The 26698-nt window shown below is 37.9% G+C and overlaps 1 protein-coding gene across 3 annotated transcripts in view; it reads left to right on the forward strand.

The window, feature by feature from the left end:
* The window catches only part of CPNE8 (copine 8), a 98220-nt gene that overhangs the window by 30274 nt on the left and 41248 nt on the right, over positions 1 to 26698 (forward strand). For all 3 annotated transcript variants that reach the window (XR_004841633.1, XM_035891662.1, XM_035891663.1), the window contains 4 exons: positions 8016 to 8079; positions 12910 to 13013; positions 14864 to 14968; positions 21241 to 21282. Coding sequence is in view for 2 of the 3 variants with exons in the window: in XM_035891662.1 (XP_035747555.1) it covers positions 8016 to 8079; positions 12910 to 13013; positions 14864 to 14968; positions 21241 to 21282 (315 nt within the window). In the remaining variant the exon portion in view is untranslated. The remainder of the gene's footprint in view (positions 1 to 8015; positions 8080 to 12909; positions 13014 to 14863; positions 14969 to 21240; positions 21283 to 26698) is intronic.

Here is a 26698-nt window from a genome sequence, read left to right on the forward strand (position 1 = left end):
GTTTATCACACAGCTCATGCTGAAAAATTGAGTAATACGAAAAAACTAAACATTTTTACTAAGTGTTTTATCAAAACAAGCCTTTGATTTAGTTTCCCTAATTTACAGCCAACTGCAGATGATTCAAAGTGATTTGTTGTTACAAATGTAAGCTGTTAGTTCTCTTGCTGAATTCCATGAGTGCTGTGATCATTACTGCTGCAACATCCTTTAACAATATGATTCATATTCTCTTTAATATTTAAAATTGAGGTTGGTAATAAATGCATTTTTGCTGAATTACGAGGGGTTCCAAATATAGCTCAGTCACCTGATCACTGTATTTACAGACTCGGTCTTTATGACAAGTCCCTAGTAATCCTCCTTCCCGTTGCCACAACCGCTCCTGCCCTCCTCACCCTCCCTCCCCAAGGACTACATCAGTACTTTTTACGCTACTTATTTTTAAATCAAAGGCTTAATTGTCCTACACATAAACAGTTCTATTCATATCACTATATGTTTCTTATTATTTCCCTTCTCTGTATTGGTGGGGCTGGGTGCACTGGGAACTACTTCATTTTAAGGGTAAATAAATTGCTCAACTCTGCAGGGGAGGAAGGTTTCAGCATCTGCAGCATAATTCAGGAAAATGACAAACACACTATTTAAACTTAAAACCACACCTATGCACACAGTAACATAGTATATGTTAGAAGTAATACTACTTCACTGTATCACTTCCTTCAATAATTTGAAAAACTACCCAGAAAAAGGTACTTTAAAACTGGATTGCTGTCTGTTGTCAACGAGGTTTGCAGGTGAACCTTAACTTTCAAAGTGTCCTTCAATTTCAGTAGCTAATCACAAGTTGTCTGCAATAAAATAAATATTGTATAAAACTTAACAATAAAAAAAGTTTTAAAAAAGGCCAAAAACCCCCAAACCAACCCTAAAATTGACTGCAGGAGTATTATGAGTGTTAAATTACTGTTTAATAAATTATGGCTACTTTGGAACGGTAGGAAGCTGCTAATTGTAATCTAGCTCCTGCAAAAAAACCCCGCACAAAGAAGCAGTGAAGAATAAGCTGATCAGATGATCAGATTTCTAATACTGTCATACAAAACAGTTAACTTCAGCAAATATTATGGTTATCAGACAACAGTGTTTTGCGATTCTCCTCTTCATCCCATTCTGGATATTAAACTTCTAAAAACCTGCCCAGGATACAGCCTTCAGGACAAGTATACTAACTGTTATAATGGAGGAGGAGTGTTAGGTGACATGATTAAAAAGCTTTTCTGCAAACAGAGGAGAAGAGAGGCATGATGGCAGGTGGGGGAGGCTCAGATAATACCTTTCCCTGGCTACTTCCAGACCCATCCCAGGAGACCCATCAGCACATTGAAGTCCCATCTCCACACCCCCAAAGGAGCGCAGAGGTACAAGGGCAACTCCAGTAACCCAGTTAGAGAAACAGCCCCTGCCAGGGCTGTCTCAGGAGACCCTCAGCACCATGGGATGGGGACACGCACTCTCTGCTTGTTCTGGACATGGTTTTAGTTCTTGATTGTCATCAGGTCCGTTGCATTGTTTTGACTGTCTACTTGAGCACACAAACACTATCCTGTCTATTGGGAGAAGAGGTTGGCCTTATTTTGTTTACTTCTACTAAGACAAAAGTAACTTTTCACTATCTAGGCCTCGCTTATGCTAACTGCCACAGTGAATTGCGCTGTTGCAACTCCATTGACTGTCTTGCCTAGTTATGACTTGGTCAGAGAAAGGTGTTGACTTTGAAGACACCCATATTTAGCAAGACAAATCTTCCTGACTTCTTGAAGGTCTTTATAGTTCTTTCTGTCTTCAAAGCGGTAAATTACTCAGCACACTTTTTTTTTTTTTTTTCCTGAGAAACTTCCTGAACTTTATTTTAAACATGTAGATTAAAAATCATCCATTCAGCAGTTTGTTATCACTTGGTACAGGTTAAGTGAAGTCTGAAGTGAGTAACAGATGAAGTTTAAAGTTTGAAATTAGCTGTGAGAAAGGAAAAGATATCAGTGAAGACTGTGGAAAAAAGGTCTTATAATTATTTCACGGTTGTGTGGGCCTGTGTAATACATTTTCTCTTGGGTAAACAAGCATTGCTCAGGTCTGGCTTCTGATACTCTGTTGTATGGCAGTTACTGAATGGACCCAAATCGGTTGTCCCCTTGGAAGATTTTGAAATATACTTCCCTATTTGTATATGTGGTGTGCGTAGGTATTTGTTAATGCTAATGCGAAAGTGTTCATGACTTTTTATCAGCTCTTAGCAGAGTTCAGGTTTTATTTTGTCATTGGTGCTTTTGCCAGTGCTGTGGCTAGACAGCTGTGCCCGGTTGGTTGTTCACTCTGGGCTCTCTGGATTCTGGATACCTTGGTGTCTAGGAGACTTTTGTTGTCCTATGTTATTAATGAAATAATTGCATTGCATTTCAGGATTGTTTGCTTATAGCTTTGTGTTTAATGTCTCTTAATATTCAAATAACAATAATTCGGTTGACAATTATTGCATGTCTTCATTCCTAAGGATATTTAACGCCTTGAATTTACCACTCTCTTTACAAAGTCAAGTCCACATTCACATAACTTGGATGATCTTTGTGATCTGTCACTTGAGATCAGAGAGTGTTTTCACAGTATTTCTGAAGTTCATTAACATTTTGCCTTTTCTGTTCTCTGCCAACGTATGTACAAAGAAGAGAATGCCTGGTGGTGTTTTACTCCCAGTCAGCTACCCTAGTGAAGTAGCACTTTTTGTACTTAAGCAGCTTGAGAAGCTTGAATTCCATTCTCTGATTGGCATTCAAGTAAACCCTGACATTCTTTCAAAATGAAAAATAAAAAGACTTGAACCTTAAACTTCATATCTATCTACTTTGGACATTTAATAAGCCTTATGAGATTCAGGACTCCATGGCTGTCATGAGCTAGCCAACTCCAGGTCAGATTGTGTATCACCAGGGAAGGTTCCCTTAGAAAGTCTACCATGAAAGGATACTCTTGTCCTTCATCAAAATAAAGGTAAAACATCTCAGGCCATTGCAGTGGTCTGTCAGGGAGGCTGCAACACACCTTGCTACTAACCTTCATGGTGAGTGCAGAAATTAAGATAATACACGCACGTTTTTCTTCTTTGCCTTCATGACAGGCATGACTTGCAGTTTCATTGGTTTTACAAGCACCAGCGGATTACGCCTCTGAGGCATGAACCTTAACAGTATTTGGTCTTGGCAGGTATGAGGATGTCTCCTGAACCTCCCTCTCTGTTTCTGACACCAGTAAGGGCTTTGAATTTGATGCAGACTGTTGCAGAAGACTCTTGCTCCCAGTATGGTAGTGCACTAGCCTGTTATCGCTGTGACTATAAACATTTTTGTTCAAGAACATACTTTAGCGTTGCACTTTATTTTACAGACTGGCCAGGTACAGAGGTGAACATTTGCTCTAGATAATTTCTCTTGGAAAATAAACCTAGGCATACAAAGCAGGTGAAATGGAGAATCTGACATTTTAACAGTAACGTTTACTCTCTTTACTTATTGGGTTACTAGATTCATTAAATGCCCTCTCAAGACAAGCTCCATATGTGAGATTTACTCAGATTGGCCTTGCATGCCCCAGTTGTATTAGCATGGAAAGATGAGGTGCAGATGTATCTACTTCCAGAAATGACACAGCTTTATTTTTCTCTCAAGAGAGCGTCACCTTCCCAGACATTATTCAGAGTTAGATATTTGCATGTTCTGTCTTCCTAGAGAGAAGATGTTAGCCAAATTTATAACTGAGCAATGCTTCTTTCAGGATCTAAGTGCATTACTGTAGGGATTCCCTTTAATGAGGAGGCAGAGCCATTGCAAAGCTTAATGAGCATTCTATGCTAGTTATTCACATCTGAGTGCCATTGCCTGCTAATGAGGCTGTACTGGAGCCAGCTGGCCTATTTTGGGAAGTTCTTTCTCCTGTCATCTTGCTGTGAACATAATTGATAGAAAAACATCTGAACTCTGGAATTGGGACTTCCTATTTATTTGTCCTATCCTCTTATCTGTCTCTGTGACTGCCAGAGGGCTAGGTTCTGTAAACTCAGGGGTAAGACTGTAAATTTTTGAATTATCTGAAAAATGTTCCATCCTCTGCCTCATTGCAGTTTTAGCTTGCAAAATTGGAGGCTTTGTTTAACCTCTCAGGTTGAATTTCTAGATTAATTGTCATCTTTTCCTGATTTTTTTCCACCAACTCTGGAAAAGTCCTCCTCTCAGTCCTTTTTGAAGCCCTAGTGGTCTTCAAAGTGTTCATTCAGACTTCTCTAGGTGCTGCAGATGTGGTGTCCCAATCATGGAATCATTTATTCTGAGGAGACAATAATTACTCCTCAAGATTGTATCTTGTCTGGAGACATGTGGGTATTCTTGAAGACCTTTCATTTGATGATGGTTTTCTGTTTGGTTCCTCTAACAGTCAAATTATTTGCTCCTTCAAATACTGACCAATTATTGCTCCCTCACATACTGTCCAAAAAGAGGTGATAGCTGTAGAACACCTACAGGTTCTGGACTCTCAAACTGGTAGGACCCACTGAAACATAGATCTTCCACACATTTTACCTTCTTTTCTTCAGTTCGCACCCTATTCACACTTAGGCTGGCACATTTTCTATATCTGAGTGTCAGATACTAGCATCGAGTGTCACAGTTGACAGTGATTATGCAGTACAGATTGCCTCGTTATTGCCCCACAAACCCTCATCTGTAACCCTTTCCAGAGAAACTTATCCTGAGAAATTCGTTGCTTGAACATAAATTCTGTATTGTCAGTTCAGTCCTACAGAACCAATTCCAGGGCAGCTCAATACCAGCTATTCCTTAAAGCTGAAGAAGGTGGGCACTGGCACTGCATTCTGGGTTTAAACAGGTCGAACTCTTACGTGCTCATCTTCAAGGTAGTAATATTAGTCAGTATTTCCCTGGCAACTGGAGGGACTGGTCTGTAATGCTGAATCTCCAAGTAATGACCAGCTTGACGTTATTTTGCTATTTTCTCACAAGGCATTATTGCTAGTTAAAGGTCTTTCCATTTGGCTAATCTGTGGCCTCTGAAGATTTTGTCAGGGTGCTGACTTTACATTTAAGGATTTTTTTTTTTTTTCTTAATGAATGGTTTGTAAGGGAATTTGTAAGAGAATAAACTCTTTGGTGTCTGCAAATGGTCTGCTGTAGTCTTCAGACAAGAATGCAAAGTTTGTACTTAATAGCATCACAAACTGTAGAGGTCATTTGGTAGAGTTTGAGTTCCTCAATGAGAACTTTTTGTTCTGTAGAGAAATTCCGTGCTAATCTCAATAAAGCATTTCACCTCTTTGCCAGTCATGATGGTAATATTAGCCTTCTTTTATAAGGCACGTGCCCTCAGGAACCTTAATTATATATCAAGCCAAACCTTACCCCAAATGCTTTCAGATATGACTATACTGTGTGTACTTTTCACATCTACTCAACAGTCAAGAATTCCTTTTTTTTCTGTCATACCCACCCAAATATCTTCAGGGGATTGCCTCTCCGGTTTCCCCCATCCTTCAGGTGGTAATTCCAGACACATCTGTCTCTTGGGGTTGGGCCTCCCTTGGCCTTCATGTTCATAAGATGAAACAAGGCATGTCTTTGCATAAATGTCTTCACGTGCAAATCTGTTTGAGACAGGCAGGTGTTGACTGCCTTATGTTGTAACTGCAGGTAGGGTGGAACAAGGTTCTCATATCAAATGGCAACTGTTTGGTGACTGGTTTGTCAGAAATGGGGCTTGCTTATCAGCATTTTAGTTCAGGCCTCCAGCTCTTCAGGAGGTGATGAGAGTTGTTCTTTTCACAATCTAGCATTTGACACAATAATCTTTTAGAAATGGGATAAATCTACTTGACTTTTCATACTGAAAGAAATGTTTGATGCTTTTTCTTCCAAGTACTGTCACTGCCCAGACTGTGTCTCAAATATGATCCTAATGGCACAGTTAATTGGGTTTAATGGTTCAGGTAATGGTAATTCTGATACTGGTGCCTTCTATTTGAGTTGGCATAACCTACAGAATTGTGGTGCCGGGAACTTCTGGGTTTTTTAATTACACTTCTGAAATTTTTATTTCTTTCTTACCTGCCAGACCTGGGGTCATGATCATTTGTTCTTGAAACATTTTACCATGTAAGGTCAATATCACCCTGGTAACTAAGGCATTTCTACAACTGCTCTTACTACCAAGTTTCAAAAGTTTTTGAAGCTTCAAGAAGTACTGTTCAAAAGAAAAATCACAGCTTTATCATCTTTTGAAAATCCGAGATTTCAATTTCAGTATCCTATTGCTACAGAGGCTAAAATGGGTAATTTTCAGTTGTGAACTGTTGAAGGGTGACAGCTTTAAAACCAGATGATTTGAAGATGCTGATAAAGCTATGAATCATACTGTGTAACATTTGGAATTACCAGATTCTTTTTCTTCTGTTACTTGAAGAAAATTCTTCTGTTTGGTCTTTAAAGGATTGTACTTTGTAAGTCATACCGCATTAAATGGAAGAATGCCTTAAGTTTTCTATGTATTTAAGTCGTCGCTTAAAATTTCATAACAAAAACTTGAACAGTTTCCCTATCCATTGTTTTCCTTGTGAAAGTGGTTTCCTATTCCCTGAGGAGGTCCAGGAGAGCAGTCATGTATCTCTCTGATTACTGGCAAATGAGTGCAGCGGTATAGGAGCAGCATTCCCTCATGTATTCCTTGTAGACTTAAACATCAACTTCTAAACAAGAGTTTCAGTGAGCTTGCCTAAATTTGCATCAGTACCTGGTCCTCTATCCATAATTTCTAAACTTTTATCTGCCTTTAAGAACTATTTTCCCACCCATTCTTTATTATACCACAGTCTTGCCAAACTTCTTTAAAGTTGTAGAGCATTGTAAAAAAAAAATCACAAGGATTAAGGAAACTAGTAAGCAAAATAAGAACAACAGTAAATGTTTACATTAATGTTTTGTCATAACAGAAGAACAGGAGTGCCCTCTAGTTCTCTTAGAAAAGCCTAAAAACTACAATCAATTTGAAAATACAATTTTACCTGAATGTCTTCTTGGAAAGTAATTTTATTCAATAATTAATTATTTTCAAGAAAGACATAAAGAGATAAAGAACTAGAAATAAAATTAGCATAAGCAATAGCATTAGTTTTAAAAAAAAAATCCGGAAGTAATTGCCAGGGTGTGTGCTAATGGGCATACTAATAGACATTAGGATATTGCAGAACCTCTCATTTACAGTATAGTATCATACCAAAAGTTGCATCTAAATATTTGTACTTCCCCCTCCACCACCACCCACCACCCCCAAAAAGGCTGCTGCCACTGAGTGCTACCAGGTTATATGTGGCTTTTCTGTTCCTATATTGTTCTTTGTGCTAAGGATCTATTTTGTGCTTTCTGGTGTTGCAGCAGCATGTTTTTAATTGCTGTCTGGGTGAATTATAATTTATTTTGCAACTACTGTATCTGGTATGATGGTGAAATTATGATGTCTCTTCATAAACATTTCAGAATAAATACTGTAAAATCAGGCTGGTGTATGGTTTTAAATATATTTTAGGTATTTTGTTTAAGGAAAATCTGCAAAAGGATGCTTTGCACAGATCAGTAAGTTGTAGAGTCATATTTAAATAAAGCATCAACAGGAGGATGGAAAACAGAATTTCTGATATTGTCATTTCATTCCATTTAAACTTGCAATGCTATCTCCTTTAAAATTGAAACTGATTTGTTTCTTTCTAGTTAGAATAAATATGCAACTCATTCACCAGTTCACTTAGGATAAACCAACTTTTTTACACAGGACTGACAGAAAAGGAAAACTGTATAGCATGCCAGCAGTTCTTAACTTTGTGCTTATCTGTCTCAGCTGTAACTTTCATAAATGGTATTAAGGAACTGGTGTGATGTAGCTGTATTTTCTTGCAGAGGAATTCCTGGGAAGAAATGTGGAACAGTCATAGTAACAGCAGAGGAACTGGGCTGTTGCCGAGTAAGTGTGTGTTCATTGCTTTTTGAAAAATAAAATGAAAATGGTTTTGTGATTTACACTGCAACAGGTTATCAAATGTATGATGTATAAATTTGCATTTTGTGATATATGTAAGAAGTTAGGATACTTTTTTCCTATCAGTTACTGTTAGTTTTAGATAGCAGAAGCAGAAAGAAGCAGAAAACAATACAAAGCATAAAGTTTTTGTGTCTTAGATCAGTTTTAAATCTAGTCTTTGTTTCCCCAAGTAATTAATCACATTTAAATCTCTTAGTGTCCAGTTTTTAACAAAGATGCATTTGTTTCAGCCATGGAATTATGTTTCCATTATGGCATATAGGCATTACGTGAACCTCCAAGTAAGATTTTGGGGCTTTAACCTTATAATTAAAAAGTGTTATGCTAATAGTGAGTGATATTATTTTAAAAATGTGAAATTAATGTTTATTGGAAAAAAGGAGTAAGGTATTTCAAAGAATCGCCATAAAAGAAGAGTTTAAACAGTTTCTTTAAAGAAAGTGAAGACTTCCTTGGCCTATTAATGGCAGATGCCTACTTATTTAATAGAAAACAGTAGAATATTGGGGGGGCAGTGGGGAATTTGGCTGGTTAAGGGGAGAGACGTGGTGTGGTCATGACCTTCCCCAAGAGTGTCACCGTTCCTACTTCTCCTCGGGTTCATGGAGACGTGGACTGGACAGAGGAGGTGGCTTGCTGTCCAGAAAGCACCGGGCAGCTGCACCAGCTCAGTTGCTTCCCAGCACTGAATGAGATAGCAGTAATCCGTAAATCATAGGGGAACAGAGACTGGAAGGAAGAATAAGGAAGGGTTATAGATACGGGGTGAAGACCGGTTGGAATCTGAGGAGGAGGACAGTTTGTCAAAGCATGGTCTATATTGGATGGAGCTGTAGGGTGTATCTTTGAAGAGTTTGCAGTGACAAGATAGCAAATCTTAAATGAAGAAAGCAATAATATCACACATTTGATGAGAATGTATAGGGGACCTGGAGAGTACAAGATTAGATACATAAACCTACAAAAATACCTTGAGGCCTGAAGAGATTTCTTCTGGGGTTTAGTTTTTGTAATTTGTTGGTGGTGAGGGGGTAATGCTTCACCATTTGTATAACTTCTAACTTTTATATCACATCATAAGTGGTTATTTTTTTTCTGTTTATGCAATAGTCATGTTTCTCTTTTTACTAATATATTTGATAGCTAATTTAGGCCTTATATTCTTAATTTCATTAGATATTTTAAGTAAAAAGAAATCCTTAATTTTGTGCCTTATTTCCAGCTTAGTCAAATTGGTATTATTTCGTGGCAGAAGTGTTACAGTGGTATATTTGAATAGCACACAGGCTTAAATCTTATTTGCCTTTTCCAGGCAACCTGCTGGTCCTGCACGGTTATGATAATAGGGTGCACCAACTCAGTCTCATTTAATTCCCATTTAGCAGTAGGAAATTCCTGTGTTACTAGTATGAATGAATAAGTACGATCATGGAAAATGCCATTCCCCTCTATTTTACATTGGCTCAAACTTTTGTACGTAGTACATGATCAAATTGTTCACTTTTATCAGATGACAGAATGGGTATGTAACTGAATTGCTTTCCTGCAGAAATTGTGCTTCTACGTTTCTTAAGAAGTTAAGCTCCTACCATTCTTAAGAGACATGTGCCATCACCCCAGGCATTTATTGGTAACCTTAAAAGAGACTAAAGGCAATTTTTTCCTGATATTCTGGGTTTATCCTCCAAGACCAGCATTTGTATCCCAGTTTTAACAAACTATTTAAAAGTCACAAATATGTCATTAGATCCGTAATCAGAACAGGATTTTTTTTCTTTCCCTCTTAATGAAGACAAGTCCTTGGTGCTTTCCAAGGCCTTCATGTTTTTCCAGATTCACTCCACTCAAATTTTACATATGTGATGGCTAGTTCCAAATCACTGAAGGGAGCTTGCAAAGAATTTGGGACTCCATCTCTCTCTTGCACTCTATTGTGCATTCTCTGTCATGCTTTTTCACGTGGACACTCTCTCACACAATCTCTTGCGCTGTCTCACCAGCTGTGGCATATTTTCACTGTGATATTTTCCTACCTAAGCTTATTCAGTATTTGGATTAATTCTTACCTGATCTTCTGAATTTTTTTGCCAAACTTCTATAGTTCATACTCAGAATTCAGAATAGGAAAGATTATTAGAATCACTGAATTGCTGAGGTTGGAAGAGACCTGGGAGATCGTTTAGTCCAACCCTCCTGCTCTTCTCAGAGCAGGTTACTCAGGGCTCTGTGCACTTGGGTTTTGAGTATGTCCAAGGAGACTCGACAGTCTCTCTGGTTCAGTGTTTCACCACACTCACAGTAAAAAGGTGTTTTCTTGTGTTTAAATGGAATTTCCTGTATTTCAACTTGTACCTATCACCACTTGTTCTACCACTGGATACCACTAAGCAGTCTGTTTACTCCCTCCCATCGGGTATTTATATACATTGCTAAAATCCCCCTGAGCCTTCTTTGGGCTAAATAATTCCAACGCTCTCAGCCTCTCCTCATGTGATAGATGGTCCAACCCCTTAATCATTTCAGTGACCCTTTTCCTGGAATAACTCCAGTATGTCCATGTCTGTCTTGTACTGGGGAGCCCAAAACTGAACACAGTACTCCAGGAGCGGCCTCATCAGTGCCGAGTCACTTCCTTCAGCTTTCTGTCAGCACTCTTCCTCATGCAGCCCAGGAGGCTATTGGCCTTCTTTGCTGCCAAGGGCATGTTGGTCAGGTTGGTGTCCACCAAGACTCCCCAGTCCTTTTCTGCATCGCCCTCTACAAGTACATGAAAGGAGGCTGTAGTGAGGTGGGGGTCGGCCTCTTCTCCCTGGTAACAGACGATAGGACAAGGGGGAATGGTTTGAAGCTGCGCCAGGGCAGGCTTAGGCTAGACATTAGGAAAAACTTCTTCACTGAAAGGGTTCTCAGGCTCTGGAATGGGCTGCCCAGAGAGGTGGTAGAGTCCTCATCACTGGAGGTATTTAAAAGAAGGATAGATGAGGTGCTTAGGGCCATGGTTTAGTGGTGGGATGTCAGGGTTAGGTTAAAGGTTGGACTCAATGATCTCAAAGGTCTTTTCCAATGAAAGTGATTCTATGATGATTCTGTGCTTTCTGGCTGTTTGGCCTGCAGCCTGGACTGGTGCATGGGGTTATTCCCCTCTAAGTGCAGAACTTGGTATTTCCCTCTGTTGAAGTCCATGAGAATCATGTTGGTTTGTTTTTCCAGCCTGTGCAGGTGCCTGTGAATGGCAGCAGAGCCATCTGGTTTGTATGCCACTACTCCTAGTTTTGTATCATTTGCAAAGTTGCTGAGGGTCTGCTCTGTCCCATCATCCAGGTCATTAATGAAGATGTTAAATATTATTGGCCCCTTTTTTGACACCTGGGGTACACCACTAGTTGACTGGCCTCCAGCTGCACTTTGTGCCACTGATCATGACCCTTTGAGGCCCGACAGTTCAGCCAGTTTTCAGTCCACGTCGCTGTCTGGTTGTCTAGTCTGTAATTCATCAGTTTGTGAACAAGGATATTATGGGAGACAGTGTCTAAGGCCATGCTAACAACAAGATAAACAGCCTCCACTGGTCTTCTTTCACCCACTGAGCCACTCATTTCATGAGGGAAGGCTTCAGGTTGGTCAGGTGTGAATTTCACCTTTGTAAATCCATGCTGATGACTCTCAGCTACCTTCTTGTCTTTCATATGTTTGGAAATGTTCTCCAGGATTATTTGCTCTATCATCTTCTCAGGGATTGAGGCAAGGCTGGCCTGGATCCTTTTCCTTGCGCTTTCTTGAAGATAGGAGTGACATTTACTTTCTCCCAGTCCTCAGGAACTTCTCCTGAGCATTGTGACTTTTCAAAGATGATAATCAAAAGTGGCCTCACAGTGACATTGGCCAACTCCATCAGCAGATGCAGATGCATCCTGTCAGGTCCAATGGACTTCTGTATGTCTAGTTTGTTTAAATGTTCCTTTACCTGGTCCTCCTCTACCAAGGGCAAGGAATCCTTGTTCCGGACTTTCTCAGGTCTGGCTCTCAGGGGCCCAAGATTCTTGAAGGCAAGTCTTACCAGTAAAGACCAAGACATAGAGGGCTATGAGAAACATGGACTTTTCCATGTCCTTTGTCACCTGATCCCCTGCCCACTCAGTGGTGAGCCCGCATTTTCCGTGGTCTTCCTCTCGCTGCTGTTACTCCTGTACACCTCTTCATGGAACACAGTCTTCCAGCAGGCCCTGCCCCAGTAGGCTGGTGAGTCTGCAGGTGTTTATCTTTGCATTTATAATCCTTCTTGCATTCCTGACCCTGCCCAAAGAGGTGACCATGTGTGACTACCAGTTTGCCTGGCCACAGCAAAGAAACTTTTCTCCTTATCTGTCATCAAAATGGGTGTGTTTGGTATCTTCCAGAAGCTTCTAGACTCTTAATAGCAAGCTGCTAAGCCATTGGCTTTACAGACAGCAGGAGCAGAAAACCGCAGGTTTAGATTCTAATACGTGTTCCTTGCCTGTGTATCTACTTCCTTCAGAATGCAACTTTGGATTTCAGAAAATACTGGAAAAATCCTGAGGCATTTAGCATAGACATTTACCCTTCTTCTGCACCCCCCTGCGAAGGAATTCTTGGTTCGGGCATCTAGAAGGCAGATACCCTCACTTATTTTGTTTTCTATTTGTATGGCTATGTCAATGATTTATTTTTTTAATTTTTTTTAGTGTAGTAAACTGCATAGTGTATGTAATTTTTCTGTATTACCCATTTCAGGATTCAGTTTTAATGCAATTTTGTGCGAACAAACTAGACAAGAAGGACTTCTTCGGGAAATCTGATCCTTTCCTTGTATTTCATCGAAGCAATGAAGATGGCAGGTAGATGCCTGTTAAGTATTTCTGCTGCTAAACAGTAGGCAACTTACTTATTTGCAGATGGCAATATAGTTTTCATTTTTTTTATATTTGTCAGATTAAGCTGTGTTTCTTTGATAATATTTGTTGGATTAGTTTCTTGGAAATACATCATGTTATACAGCATGGGAATAAACCTGTTGTAACAAATGAATCATGTTGCAACTCAGTTTTAAGAATTGAATGTATGATAAATAAAGAGCACTATGAAAATTATTTGTAATAAAAATAGTTAAATACTGTTACTTTTGCTAAGACATAGTATGTCTTTAAATATAATTCTCAAAGAAAATTGTAGCTGCAGAATATGCTAATGCTTAGAAATTGTTTTAGGTAAAACCATTTTATACCGCAAATTTGGAAATATATTTTTGACAGAATTCTACAAAACAGAATTAAAAAATACCATAAATAGAATTAAAAAATACAATAAATAGAATTTTTATTTATTTATTTATTTTACAAGTGGCTGTTTGCTGCATTCATGCTTTAATTTGTTAAAGTAGGTTAACCTCTCCTGTTCTGCTGCTCAGACTTGACACGCTAACTTCTGGTCAACATGGTGCTTACATGGGGGTCTACTGGCAGGTTGAGTTTTATCGGAAACTGCCAGTCCTCACACACATGTCCAGCCTTTGGTTTGATACGATGTTGTATGATGCTGCTTGTTTCAGTAGCTTAACTGGAACAGTTGTTAACATAAACCTAGGTAAGGGTGTATGCCTGTCTGTTCCCTGCTCTTCTGCTCTCGGAGGCAGATTATAGGAACAGCTTCCTGGATAAACACTGAATATCTTAAATTGCAAGCCTGGAGGAGTTATGGCTCCTTTGTGAGTGGCATTAAGGTCATTAGTGGAATTTTTCTGGGCATTACTGGGAATGCTAGTATATGCAGTTTCTCTTGGCCTTGAGCGCCATGCTTCTCCACTTCCTTCCAAGAGGTGAGTGGTGAGGCACTGATTCTTTATTGGTCTCCTGAATCCAACAGGAGGTTGGGGCAGTACTTTGCACCCATGGGCAGAAAGATGCTCTCTTTTCTGGCCCTTAGCTTCGGGCATGCCTTCTGAATCATAGCCAGAATAAAAACATAGGCCTTTGGAATGTAAGGAGGATACTCCCTCAAAGGACAACTTCAGTTACATCTGTATATAGAATTTCAGTAGCGGTTTCACCAGTGACCTTGCCTTCTATTTTCTTTTGAACAATTCAGCCCCCAAGGTGAGGATTCAAAAGAAACATTTTGATTTTGCATCATTTACAGAAAACAGAATGCATTAAAACATTGTATTTCACCTGAGACAAGGTGATCATGGAATCTCACAGAGGCTTATATGTTTTAACTGAGACAGCCCTGATTAAAAAATCATAGACATAAAATGGGGAACAAGCATCAGAAAGCCATGACTCCCTTGGCTCAGGTTCTTAATTGCTAAGCAAGAGTCAAATCCTTAGCAGATAGCTTGCCTTCTGCATCTGTGACTGATTCCTGGCTGTACAAGGCCTGTTTAAACAAGCGGGATGGAGACAGCAGTTGCCTAAATAACTCACTGAATGGTCGTAATTCTTGTCGAAGTTTTAGGTAAAAATATTTTAGGTTTATAGTTATTTAGCACCCTAGTCTGTAATCTCTCTCAAACAGGCCTGTCCTCTTCAGTCCCCCCTTCTCTCTGATTTCACTACGTTTCTTTTTTTCTTATCTTTAAATTTTATACAAACATTGTATGAGTGAATACAGATTACAGCTCTTTTGATTCCATGTTTGATGACACAAAATAAAAAGTAAATAAATACAAAGTATATCTTTTTTATTACAGTTTTACAATCTGCCACAAAACAGAAGTCATAAAAAATACATTAAATCCAGTGTGGCAGGCATTCAAGATTTCTGTCAGAGCACTGTGTAACGGAGACTATGACCGGTAAGTTATGGGTTAAGCTTTCTTAGCATATATGATTTTTTCCCCTAACTCATGTATTCTTTTATATGTAAGTTTTTCTATGCAATTCAGTTCCTGATGTTATTTGGGTTGTTTAATCAGTATTTTGAAAGGATAATATGTGTTCAAAACCATTCATCATATTAATGAATTTAGAAAAATAAACCCAGTATTCTAAATCTGTAGGAAGTGTTAGTGGTGATTTCTGGAAAAAAATTTGCTCTCTATGGTGTGATTAAGAAACAGTTAGAAAGAAAAGACTAATTTGAAGAATGTTACTAGTGTGCACAAGTATTTTTTAATAATGTTTCAATGAAAACCAATTGTGATCTGTCTTCCTTGGGTGACATTGTAATGTCAGAGGATGCTGATAAATGAAAGCCTTTAAAATATATGGGTAAGAAACGCAGAAGGTAATAATCATCTTTTCAGATTTGAAGTTTTCAGTAATCCTATGCAAAAGGTTTAATCTTTGAAAAACATGGTAATAATACCATGTTTTTAACCAGTATTTTGCCAATGCTAACAAGCAAATTTGTTGAGGAATGATGGATATTTTTAGACTCCTTAAAAAATGGGCATGTTAACTTCTAACAATATCAACAGGAAAAATGTTTAACCCCCTGTTGATGACTTCTTGTTCTGTTGTCACCATTCATATTTTTGAAATGCATTTAGATATTGGTGTTATTATTAAGAACCCAGTTAAATGTCTAGTAGTTTATGTATCTCTGCTACCTGAAGTCTGGAGTACTGGAATTATTGTAGTAAGACTCTGAGGAAATATAGACTTCCGAATTAGTCATAATACTTTTAGCAATGTATACTGTAATACTTAGTTTAAAATCATGAAGGAAATGTATGAAGACTAGAATAAAAATATGCATAATGAGCTGAATGTAGTAGATAGACGGACACGTGTGCTAAGGTTCAATTTGGCTTTACATAGACTGTGTGAAAAATACAGGAGATGTAAAATATACTTGTCTGAGTATTTCAAAGGCAAAAGGTCCAAAATCTGGTTTTGAACACCTTCTAACCCGTAAACATCTGTTTTATTTTATAAGTTGAGATTGTTATGTTCATATCTTATTGTCTTATATAAATTAAGGTATTTTATCTTATTGATTAAAATAAAAAGAGGTTTTGTATTGCATTCTTCTAACCATGAAATAATGTTTCCATCAGCAGAAGCCAAATCCTTTGTTGAAACATAATGCTGCATGTAAAGAAATTAAGACTTTGTTCAAATTGATAATTGTCTTATGAGTGTGTCTTTGAAACAATCTGTAATTTGGGATTTCAGTACTTTTCTACCTCAGTTTTTATTTTCAGCTTCCATGTATGTGATTACCATCCATTCATGTACATTTTATGTTACTATAGTACATGATTTTGCCATGCCATAAATCTGTTGCATTACTTTATCAAGCTAATTATTCAGTGAAATGTGTACACTAAAATTATTTTAATCGGTTACCATCAAAGCCTAGTCTTCCGGGAGGCATTCCTTGAATTTGTAATTCACTAGCTAATGCCAGGGGATAAACAAACCCGCTCTTGAATCAACTTGACTGAATCTCGGTAGTCAATATGAAGAAGCAGGAGAATAAGAAGTGCTTATATTCACTAAGCTAAACAGAATGCTTTCACAGTAATAACCTTAAAGCTCTGCCTTTATAAGTTGCTTATTAAGAAGTCAAAAGCTAATTGACTAGTGGGTTCTTTTTCCTAGGAAAGTGGTATTTTTTTATCATTTTGAGGGGGAATGGCCATTTTCAGTCTTTCCTACCAGACCTTATCAGCTTTATTTGATCTGTGATACTCTTCCAGTACTTGATATCATGTTCTTCAGACTGAAGGAAAAAGGCTTCTCCTACATTGCTAACACTCTCCTTGTGAAGTACTCAATACCATCAGTGTCAGCCATGGTCGTTATTCTTTCACTTAGATGCAATAAAAATGCAGCAATTTCATAATAAGAACATTCTAATCAAATAGAATTTTTAACTTGTATATGGGTTCATGTGCATAATGCATAAGCAAAACAGTGCACATGAAGCTAGTCTCTGGATGCTGCACTATTTATCGTATTAAATAAAACGTTTTCAAAATAATTAAAAAGATATTGTGGTAGAGGCATATTGAAATAACTCCAGCATTCTGAAAGAGAATTAAAAAGTATAATAGCATGCCTCAAATTACTGTGTAACTACTGCTTTCTCATGTTGTTTCTACTTTGAATGCTTTCAACATAATGTGCTCAGTGATTGCCTTATGAATAAAAGGCTCCATGGAACTTCATAATCCTGCCTACAACAATCATGTTTCAAATCAAGAAATACTCGTTAGCTGTCAGATTAATTCAAATTAGTATCTATTGATAGTCCAGAAAAAGCATCCAAATTTGGGGGGTGGGGGTGTTGTGTGTGTTTATTTGAAACCTTTTCTTTCTAAAGGTAAGGATTAGATTCCTAAGCTGAGCAAGATATTACTTAAAAACACAAATCCCCAAAGCCTCTTTCAGATAATGATAGTTTCACAGATCAGATTTTGGTGCTCTGGGTTCTGTGATAGATGTGAAAGGTGGGAATAATGTCATTAGTAAGAATATATCACAATAAACATTCATTCTAGTTTTAGGGAGAGTAAATCTTCAGTTAGTGTGTGCTTCTGAGTGAGCTCTGTCCACTTTTTCATTGTGAAAAGGCCAGGATTTGCTTAATTTTTCTCAAAGTATGTAATCATCTAATATGTTTTCAGCCACCACAGGGACAGGATTTCAGTACTACAGTAGTACTTAGTATCTCTAATACTTTTGTTCCCATCTTAATTCTCTTAATATGACCTCTCAAATAGCACACACAAAATTTTCTGCACAAAATTTTAAGACAGAGATACCCTAAACCCCAATATTCTCTAACCGTGACTTTTTTTAAATTAAAGACTTTTTAAAAATTAAAATAGAGAACCCATCCTCTAAACTGTGTCCTTTAAGATAAAATAGTAGTGTAGAGCAGGTAAAATACCAGTATGTGAAGATTTGAAAGGCCTTTTAATATCTCGCATGTCATGCAAAGTAGGTAAAACTCAATATCTGTGATCAATCCTTTTAATATGAAATAAATTTCCTTAGAGAGGAGCTTTATTCAAATTGAATGTATTGAAATTGCATGTCCGAAGTTCCTTCTCAAGAATTTATAATCTTAATAGTTTATCTTAATAATTCAAGTTTTCTCTCTGAGATGATTTGGCTATTTGAACACAGATTTGTAAGACAATTCAAAACTTAAGTCCCACTAAACTTTATGTAAATCTTAACTAGTGTGTCCTGTCTATCTTAATAGTAACAGGTTTTGAGACCTGGAAGTAAAAAAATGGTTCTCTAGGGAAAACCCCTGTCTGATATTGCCTTTTTTACAAAATTAAAAGTTTCCTTTCAAGGGTTAAATACTTGGTGGGATAAAGTAGGTTTGGAGCTGTTCTTGATTTCATTCCACAGAACAACTTCCACTTTAATCAGTTTTCATTCTAAGGTAACTTAACCCCAAACAAATTCCATGAGAGGGATAAAATGTACCAAATGGTGTGGCCAGGGCCATTAAATTTGAGTTGGAAAGAGAAACTTCCAGACAAAGCAACTCCTTCTTTGCCTATTTTGGAATATTTTAACAAATGTGAAAAAAATCTAGGCATGAATTTGTTGGTGTACATAATATCAGCTGTTGATCAACCTTGTCTCCAAAGAGTCCTTTCCTAGTCAAGAAAATTATTCAACATGTATTCAACTGTATCTCACAGGAATAATGGTGAGCGGCTTCTGTGGAAGCCAATTGTAAATTGCTTAGATTCCTGTCCCGTCAATTAATACCACAGACCTAATGACTTCACTTCATGTGAAACTGTTCTGAAGAATAAAAGTAAGCATGTTGTTGCTTAAAATGGAGGTGTTATTTTTCTATCCCATGTTCAGTTTATTTTAGGCCAGATAGGATTCATTATTACTGACCATTGAATTTACTTATAGTTACAGTCTTTCTGTATTAAAAGGAGATAAATAAAACTATATACTATCTCCCATCCTGATACACATTTCCTGTTTCATTAATTATGTTGATGATAATATGCTCTATAGTGTTTTAAGAAACCCACTCTTCAAGTAAGTGTAAAATAAGATCGATCCTTTACAGGGGAAATTTTTGTTTTCTACATTTTGACTGTTTCTCAGCCATCCCTGAAGCAAGAATTGTCAGAGCTGTCCTCAGAGGTTCACTTTAATGTAAGGAAACAGTTTGTCTCCACATTGATCTTCAATTTGCAGCTTTTACATGTGTATAGAGTCATAGAATGGTTTGGGTTGGAGGGGACATTAAAGATCACCTCATTCCAACTCCCCTGCCATGGGCAGGAACATCTTCCTCTAGGCCAGGCTGCTCAGAGCCCCATCCACCCTGGCCTTGACCCCTTCCAGAGAGGGGGCATCCACAGCTTCTCTGGGCAACCTCTTCCAGTGCCTCACTACCCCCATTGTAAAAAATCTCTTCCTTATGTCCAGTCTAAATCTGCCCTCCTTTGGTTAAAACCATTTCCCCTTGTCCTGTCACTACAGGCCCTACTACAAAGTCTGCCTCTGTCTTTCTTACAAGCCCCCTGTATATATTGAAAGGGTGCAATAAGGTCTCCCCGGAGTCTTCTCTTCTCCAGGCTGAACAACCCCAACTCCCTTGACCTTTCGTCATGGGAGGGGCATAATCTCATAAATGGGAAGTAGCGCATAGGAGGTACATGGGCTTGCTTATTGGGTCATACTTTTAGTTAAACAGTTTTGGTACCCTGTCTCAGTACCATGATTCACACAGTAGCAAGTTGCAGATTCATCAGAGGGATGCTCAAGAAACTGTATGGAACCATGATATACCTAATGTTTTTCATGAGGTGCTTCCCTGAAAATTTCCCAGTTAGTTACTGGTTTATACTGTGAAAAAATATTTTAAATCCGTGTATCATTTTGTGTGTATAATAATCTACTAGTATGGCTTTCAACTCCGATTTGAATGAAGTAAATTCTAATCAGTTCTCCTATTGAAAAAGTGCTTGCACTGAGTACTTGTGTGTTAGCAGAGTTTTACATTTTATTACCTAACTTGCCCACCAGCTCCTGACTCCCTAAGAAAAGGGTGAGTATTCCCACAGTCCAGGGCGATCCATCAGTTTGGGAAAAACTGGTACGCAGAGCCTGTGTCTGTTGTGCTCCGCCCGTACCCTGCAGTCTGCTTCTCCCACTTCATTCTAGGAAGCCAGAGTCATGGTTGTGTTGTATAATCTGATGGTTATCTAGTGTAGTCTGATGAAAGAACTGAACAACTATCCTGTTGGCTTCATAGGAATTAAAAAAAATTACACTGCGCTTTTCTCTTTAGTCAGATGGCCAAGCAGCCGCCGCTGCCTCTACTGAGAGGTAGGGGGGATCTTAAGAGGCGAAAAATGCAATCTTGACAGAACTACAGATTTCTTTCATCTGCAGCCACAGACAGGACCTTCACAAAATCTTGGACAGATCTCACAGAGTTTTCATTTTTCGCCACTGCACAATGTTTAGAAGAGGTTAATGCTGTCTACCAGATTGAAGTTTTATTGAACTGGGGAGTAGTTCCTTTCATTTAAGAACCAAAATGTATGGACTAGAATTCATTACTGCTTTAAACATGCTTTACTTTGTATTGTGAACATTGCTTTTAATCTGTACTTTGCTGTTTAATAATTTTGTTTTATAAGGGCCCTCTCAATCTCTGCAGACTTCTTTTCAAATATGGATATATTGCTTTTTTCTGTAAGATGTTATTACAGTAGATAACCATTTTCCAGATAATAGCATATACCAAAGAAACCATCACAATAAGTTCCAGTTTGTTAAAGTTTTTAAGAACTTTGATAATCCTTTAAGGCTTAAAGAATCATTTATAAAAAAACCACCGAAAATTCAAAACAGCAGCAAGTAAAAATAACTTGGTTAAACTTCCAATGTGTTTAATTGGTTCCCTTGCTTCTACTGTATTTACTATTAATTTCTGAAGATATATTGGGTAACCTGAGAGACTCACTATTTTCTGCCCTATGAGAAATGACAAGAAAATTCTGCCTTCTGGATTTGGCACAAGTGATGCACGCATATGCTATTAAAATACAAGTATTAAAGGCAATCCTTTTACTTTTTAGTATCTATTTTAATAGGGTTGTGTTTTTTATTTTTGTAGGACAATTAAAGTAGAAGTGTATGACTGGGATAGAGATGGAAGGTAAGACATTAATTCTGTTGTTAAACTCTAGGGTTATCCATGCGTATTTATACACATTTAAAAATGTATAAATATATAGTGGCCAGAACAGGAAAAAAAGTTTTGCTGTGCTACAGTTCTGGGGTTTTTTGCAGTTGTGGTAAATGCTGATGTGTTAGCCCATTTCAGACATGATGCGTGTATAACAAGAAGATGGACCACTTTGTGATCTGTAAAATCAGTTTGGGGAATCTCAGTATGTTATCAGTTAATGTATATGTGTGTACAGAGGGATAATCCGTTTTATAATCTACTTTCTTTTGCTTAAAACACTGCTTCATAAACTGTTGCTTTTCAAGCATGATAAAATGCCTGAGCCTGCATTGCTACTTCGCCGTTGCCTAGATATTGCAACGTGGAAACTACCTATTAATTATCAGAATTTCAGATTGGGTTTGCATGTTCATTTCCGTGCCTGTCTTCATCAAAACATTGTTGTAAACCCTAGAGTTGGAAGACCTGGGTTTTAAATAACTCCCTTGCTAGAAAGAGGATGGCAGAACAGACATGGAATTTCTGTTGCTAAATTCAAGAAGGGCAATCTGTTATTATTCAAGCTTGCTGTCTGTACTGAGTGTATCCTTTTTCTGAAGAAATTAGCCTTTCAAATTGCCTTTATTTTGACAAAAAGAATTATGTTTTTATCGGACTGGATTGATACCTCTTGTTCTTTTAAAAATGTTTGGGCCTGTATCTTAATACTTTGGTTAGAAACTACTCATAAATCATGGTACTAGAACTTATATGTAAATACAATAATATGTTGATTTCTATTTATCTTTAAGTTGGTCTGTCTTCATTATTTTCTATTAATCTTAATTTATATTTTTAAATATATGGATATGCACTTACATTTGGATTTTTAAGAGTATATTCTTTATTATACAGTAATGTCTTTAATGTTGCTAATGCAATTTGATTTTAATATTATAGCTAATGATATTGTGCTTCTGTGGCCCAATAGATCTTGTAATCATAACAGGCAAATTTATCCGGTGCTGCCATTTGTTTCCTTGCTGACAGTGTCCAAAACCAGTTTCAGCTCTCTCAGCTTAAACTTTCGTCTATGTGGTTCCCTCATGAAGCCTGTTGATTTATAAGCATTCTTATCACATGTTTACCCTCTTTAAATACTTGCTAGTGCAAATTCATCCTTCTTGATTAGAAATTCCCTGGAGTGACAAAATAACACATTCTGGCAATTAAAAATACAAGAATTTAAATTAACAAAGCCATATTAGCAAAAAATCACTGCATCACTGTAATGATCAATTTCTATTAACATCCTTTGCTCCTCACTTAGATTTGCCAAATCCCTAAAAATGTGGTATATTTACATTTTTTTATGTAAACGACAATATTTTTAAAAATAATTTAACAACGAAAAATTAAATTATATTGCCAAGTTAATAAAAAATAAAGATCATATTTTTTTATCAACCCCCATGTGCTGTCCCATTTCATCCAAAATCTGAAACTGAGGTACGATTAAAAAGAAAAGGAAGAAATCTGACAAATAATAGTGTAGCTGCAATTCTGAGTGAAATCTTCAACATACGGTGGAATTCAGGCAATCATTAGCCTCTACGCTCTCCCAAACAGTTTGAAGGCTTACCTGCTTTTGCTCACATCCCACTCTGAATACCTATAAAATTAATATCTAAAAAAAGGGGGGGGAAGGATACTGTTTACATGTATTCTTTTTTTTATTGTAATTGTATGGGGTGTTGCCTTTTGCTTTCTACCTTTTTGAATTTAGAAGCAGGCAGAACACTGACATCTTACAGGTTAAATTCCTCAAAAAGATGAGACAGCTCTCATCTCATGTAACTTCAGACAATGTAAAGATCAGACAAACTAGATTTGAACTAACCATTTAAGCTACTTTAGTAGCTTACAGAAGAAAATGGTCTCATTGAATCCTAACTGGAATAAATTGCCATTTGGCGGTGCCTATGACTTCGTAGTGATTGTAGCAGGAACCTAAGTGTCAAAGTTAACTTTGACATTGCCAAATGTATCTGAAGTGAATCCCTTTCAAGAATTAGTCTCTCAGGGGTTTTTTTACAACATTGCTGTTACTCAGTTTATATTGATTTCCATTTTTTGTGGACTCTTTGTTTATAAGTAGTTGTTAGGCTAGCTGGTGGCCTCACTAGGCTGAATCTGTTTGCTCCAGAGATGTGCAGACTGGGCAGGAGCAACCTTTGAAAGATCATCAGAGAGCCTGCTAGAGAGCAAAGCAAGTTATATTGAATATTGCAGGTTATTCTGCAATCAGTAAGGCAACATTACTGTGCATATACTTATTTCTGACTCTTGACTTGACTTGACTCTGACTTTTTGACTCTTGATTTACAGGGGTTTTTTTCTTTTTCCTCAATCTGTGTTATCTGTGCTTTGGGAAAACGGCACCAGGGTGCTTTGGGTCAAGCTTCTTACTGTCTTTTTCATGAATTAGGTTATTAAGAGTAATTGTATATTCTTAGCTCCGGTTTATTTTCAAACATCACTTAAAATTTCTTGACTAAAAGGTAACACAGGACCTTTGTAACATTAACACTATTAATTATTAAATGTTTCTTTGTCTCAAACCAATTTTCGCACAAAAATTGTCAAAATATGAGCCACTTATTCTAATTGACACCTGTTATTCCTTTCAAGAACTGTGACAGACTCAAAAATATTTGGTGCTATAATGTTGGGGTTTAACATGGCAGGCAGCTGAATGCCACACAGCCACTCGCTCACTCCCCACCTCCCTCAGTGGGATGGGGGAGAGAATCGGGGGGAAAAAAAAAGGTAAATCTTGGGGGTTGAGAAAAAGACACTTTAATAAAAAAAAAAAAAAAAGTAGAGGGAAAGAAAAAAAAGTAGTAGTGGTAGTAATAATAATAGTAGTAATAGAATATACAGAACATACAAAACAAGTGATGCTCAGTACAATTGCTCACCACCCGCTGACCGATGCCCAGCCCATCCTGAGCAGGGATCCCTCTCCCCCGGCTAACTCCCCGCCCTGAGCATGACTTTAGATGGTAGGGAATAGCCCTTTGGCCAGTGGGGGCCAGCCGCCCTGGCTGTGCTCCCCCCCAGCCTCCTGTGCGCCCAGCAGAGCGGGGGAAACCGAAAAAGTCCCTGACTAGTCTAGGCACTACTTAGCAACAGCTAAACCATCAGTGAGTTATCAACATTCTTCTAGTACCAAATCCAAAACATGGCACCACACCAGCTACCAGGAAGAAAACCAACTCCATCCCAGCCAAAACCAGGACATATAAGAGGTCACAAAAGTTGGTTTTGTTACTTTGGACAAGCCCACTTGTGTGTAACACAGTGACTTTCTTTTTGTTGAGTGTCCTTATCAGTGAAGTACCTGCAGACAGGTCTTGCACACGGAAAAAATAATACAATATGCAACATCACTTCAGCACATCAGCAGTAATCTGATTTTTTTTATTTCCCTCTGAAGGCTTTTTCACTAATTTCAGAGACGTTACTTAGTATACATGGTGCAAAAGCCTTGACATTTATGGTGCGTTATGCAGAAGAAATCTTTTTTTCTTGAATTTTAGAACTAAATATTACCGTGCTAACCTAGGCCCAACGAAGCATTCGTCTGAGAATCTAAAGACTGCAGGAGAGATTGTAAATCTCAGATTCTAGGCTCTCTCACCTTATTTCTTGTCCTCCATCTTCATCCTCGTCCAGCTAGATAGTTGATTTTTAGATTATAGCACTTTTCCTCTTACTCATTGACATATATCTGGTGATGATTGTCCTTTCCTCCATTGTTTTTTTTCCATTAGGTTATTAGAATAATCAAAGTTTAATACACTTTTGAAAGTGATTTTCAGCACTTCAAAGCACAGTTCCAAAAGTGGCAGATTTATGGAGTTATGGTTCAAGTGATTGTTTGATGTGCTAAGAGTCTCTGATTCAGAACTCTGATATGCCACTCATGGACAAAAGTCTTTAAGTCTCAGAGTATTTGGTGTTGGGAAGGCAAAGAGAATAAATTCTTTGGATTCTCAATCCAGAGGCTGGTAAGGAGATCCATTCGGTGAAGTGTGATGGTGAATATTGGGAGGGATCAGTGCCTTGTTTTTCTTAATGAGTTACACTTCTGGCAGAGGCAAATGTTGTCTGGCAGGCACTCATCTTTCAGAGCCAACCTAGTGGAGGGGCGTACATCTATCTGAATACTGACTGTTAAGGTCCAGGTTGATGATCTCTTAAGTGCAGAGACCTGTGAGACAGGTTATATATGCCCATACCTTTTTAACATGATTAGTCAGAGGAATTGTATCTTTCTAGCTCAGTTCTTATCAGTCTGTGTATATTGCCACAAGCAAAGGAGGCTTTCCAATGTCTCTTAGAATTAAGGAAACAATTACTTCTGAGCAGCACAGATTTTTTTTTTTTCCCCCCAGAGACAACCCTGTCTGGAATTGCTTGCATTTCCTCTGTTTGCTACAGTGCGTTTGTAGGTAGTCATTGAGCTATTGGTTGAATTTCTGCCTTTGAAATATGCAAGCAGACTTGAAAATTTAAGGTAAGAACTGTTATGAAAGGGGAAGATTGCTCTTTAACCAAGGTGAATTTTTCTCCAGTGCCAGGGTTACCTAAGGTTAAATACACCTTGTGTGCTACAGCCCATGGAGGGCTGAAGTTCCATAGCCTGTATGGATGACTTCCTCTGTTCCCCCGGTTAAATAGTCATTGCAGTCTGGGGAGCATTTAATCAAAGGAGGTGATACCTCCAAAATGTGTTTCCTAAGAAAAGTCTTAGTCTATCTGTCTCAGAAGCAATTCCCCGATCTCCAAACTGGAAGGGGGAGTGTTTCATGAGAGGTGGTCCCTTCTGAATCCGAGTAATCAGGAATATCTTCACCATATAGTATTTCTCAAGCTTTCCTGCAGGATGCCTTGCTTATTTCACGTGCAGTAGCATGATGACTGGGCCTTTTAATTGTTTGGTTTACATATTTTGTGAATTCATGCTGGCTTCAGAAAGTGAGATTTTTATTTGGGGTTTGTTTTTTTTTCACTTCATTATGAATAAATCAAGAAAGAAATTTCATGTTGCTGTGGATTGTTTCCATTTTTCCTCTTCTTGCAATGTTCAGATTTATCTAAATTTGCTTTTAATATTTATAGCTTAATTAAAAGTGTGCTGTATTTCTTAAGAACAAATTTTACAAGTAGAGTCATAAAACTTTGACTTTCTTTTCTAGTTGACCATTGAAGGGAAGGTAAAAAGATGCTCAGCAGATGTGGAGGCAGAGTGTAGAGGAGATACAACGCCTTGTTAGGGAATGGCTGTGAAAACAGAGGGGGATGGGGACAGGGGGGAATGGGAGTTGGAGCAGCAATG

Source organism: Egretta garzetta, unplaced genomic scaffold (genome assembly GCF_000687185.1).
Source record: "Egretta garzetta isolate BGI_Z169 unplaced genomic scaffold, ASM68718v1 scaffold33, whole genome shotgun sequence".
NCBI lineage: Eukaryota > Metazoa > Chordata > Aves > Pelecaniformes > Ardeidae > Egretta > Egretta garzetta.